Raw genomic sequence first — 1,653 nt, 5'->3', positions numbered from 1 at the left:
CAAATGCTTCTAACTGCAGTGCCTTCTTATTCATCTCAAAGGTCCACTCTTGCTCCTGCTTTGAGGCCCCAGTAGTATGCATGAGTTCGTTGGATCCATTCCCCATATCCCAGTTGGTTATTCTGCAACCAGGACCGAACCACAAACTCTCTTTAACTGGTGCCCCAAACAGGATATCAAGGCCCCACACCCAACTTAATCAGCTGCATCCAGCGAGGACAGGAGGAGCTCTGGGTCTGTGGTGATGAGGACCATGGGAAAATTTCAAGCTCTGCGGACCTGTGCCTAGGTGAGTTGTGGCTGTCCCCTCCCCTGAATCCCCTTTCAGAAATGCTCCATGTCCACAGTGACAGGGCCTGAAACCTGCAGACCTGTCCTGCTCTGCCCTTCCAGGGTGCTGACCTCAACTAGTTTATGCTGTAGTGTGTGCAGGCAGGTGGCTTTCCCGTGCCCTGAAATTCCAACCTGTGAAGACGAGCAGTCGTTCACTTCTACCCCCTAACTACGGCTGCGGGGGGACAACCAAGTTTGCTGTGTTGATCTTTAGGCACAGGCTGGTTTCCATAAGGCTACCATGAACTGAGATTTCCATTTTCATTCAGCAGCATAAGTGTTGATTCCTCAGCCCAGTGTAGCCATACCTCTTAACATCCTGTCCCAGGGCATGATGGGATTTGTAGTCCCCCTTGGAAATCAGCATGGTTCTGTGAAGTTGCGTGTACCCATTAGTGTAGGACTTGAGAGAGGCTGGGACTCTGCCTGGTGTCTCTTGGTCAAGTTGACCTGAAACCCAGGAAGTGTTGAATCCTGGTCTCAGGCTTCATTGAACAGCTCTATGTGGGGGGCGGGGGTTTCACAAGGTTACATGTTGCAATGGGAAGAGATTCAGCGATTCCTCCAACCTGACCAAACACTACCGCATCCACACAGGGGAGAAGCCACGTCAGTGCTCAGAGTGTGGAAAGCAATTCAGTGACTCCTCCAGCCTGACCAAACACTACCGCATCCACACAGGGGAGAAGCCACGTCAGTGCTCAGAGTGTGGAAAGCAATTCAGTGACTCCTCCAGCCTGACCAAACACTACCGCATCCACACAGGGGAGAAGCCACGTCAGTGCTCAGAGTGTGGAAAGCAATTCAGTGACTCCTCCAGCCTGACCAAACACTACCGCATCCACACAGGGGAGAAGCCACATCAGTGCTCTGACTGTGGGAAGAGCTTCAGCCGTTCCTCCAACCTGGCCATGCACCGGCGCCTCCACACTGGGGAGAAGCCGCATCAGTGCTTAGATTGTGGGAAGAGCTTCACACAGTCCTCCAGCCTGACCAGCCACCAGCGCATCCATACAGGGGAGAAGCCACATCAGTGCTCAGAGTGTGGGAAGAGATTCAACGACTCCTCCGGCCTGACCAAACACTACCGCATCCACACTGGGGAGAAGCCACATCAGTGCTCTGACTGTGGGAAGAGCTTCACCTGTTCCTCTGACCTGGCCATGCACCGGCGCATCCACACAGGGGAGAAGCCACATCAGTGCTCTGAGTGTGGGAAGAGCTTCACACACTCCTCCAGCCTGACCAGCCACCGGCGCATCCACAAAGGGGAGAAGCCACATCAGTGCTCTCAGTGTGGGAAGAGCTTCAGCCCGTCCT

General features: G+C 54.0%; 1 protein-coding gene across 1 annotated transcript in view; it reads left to right on the top strand.

The window, feature by feature from the left end:
• LOC106723269 (zinc finger protein 501-like) overlaps positions 1-1,653 on the top strand; it is a 21,226-nt gene that overhangs the window by 18,405 nt on the left and 1,168 nt on the right. Inside the window, exon 4 of the mRNA XM_014527357.1 lies at positions 861-1,648. Within this exon, the coding sequence (XP_014382843.1) occupies positions 861-1,648 (788 nt within the window). The remainder of the gene's footprint in view (positions 1-860; positions 1,649-1,653) is intronic.

The sequence above is a fragment of the Alligator sinensis genome, unplaced genomic scaffold (genome assembly GCF_000455745.1).
Source record: "Alligator sinensis unplaced genomic scaffold, ASM45574v1 scaffold1105_1, whole genome shotgun sequence".
Classification (NCBI taxonomy): Eukaryota; Metazoa; Chordata; order Crocodylia; family Alligatoridae; genus Alligator; species Alligator sinensis.
This window is presented reverse-complemented; position numbering and strand designations above follow the sequence as displayed.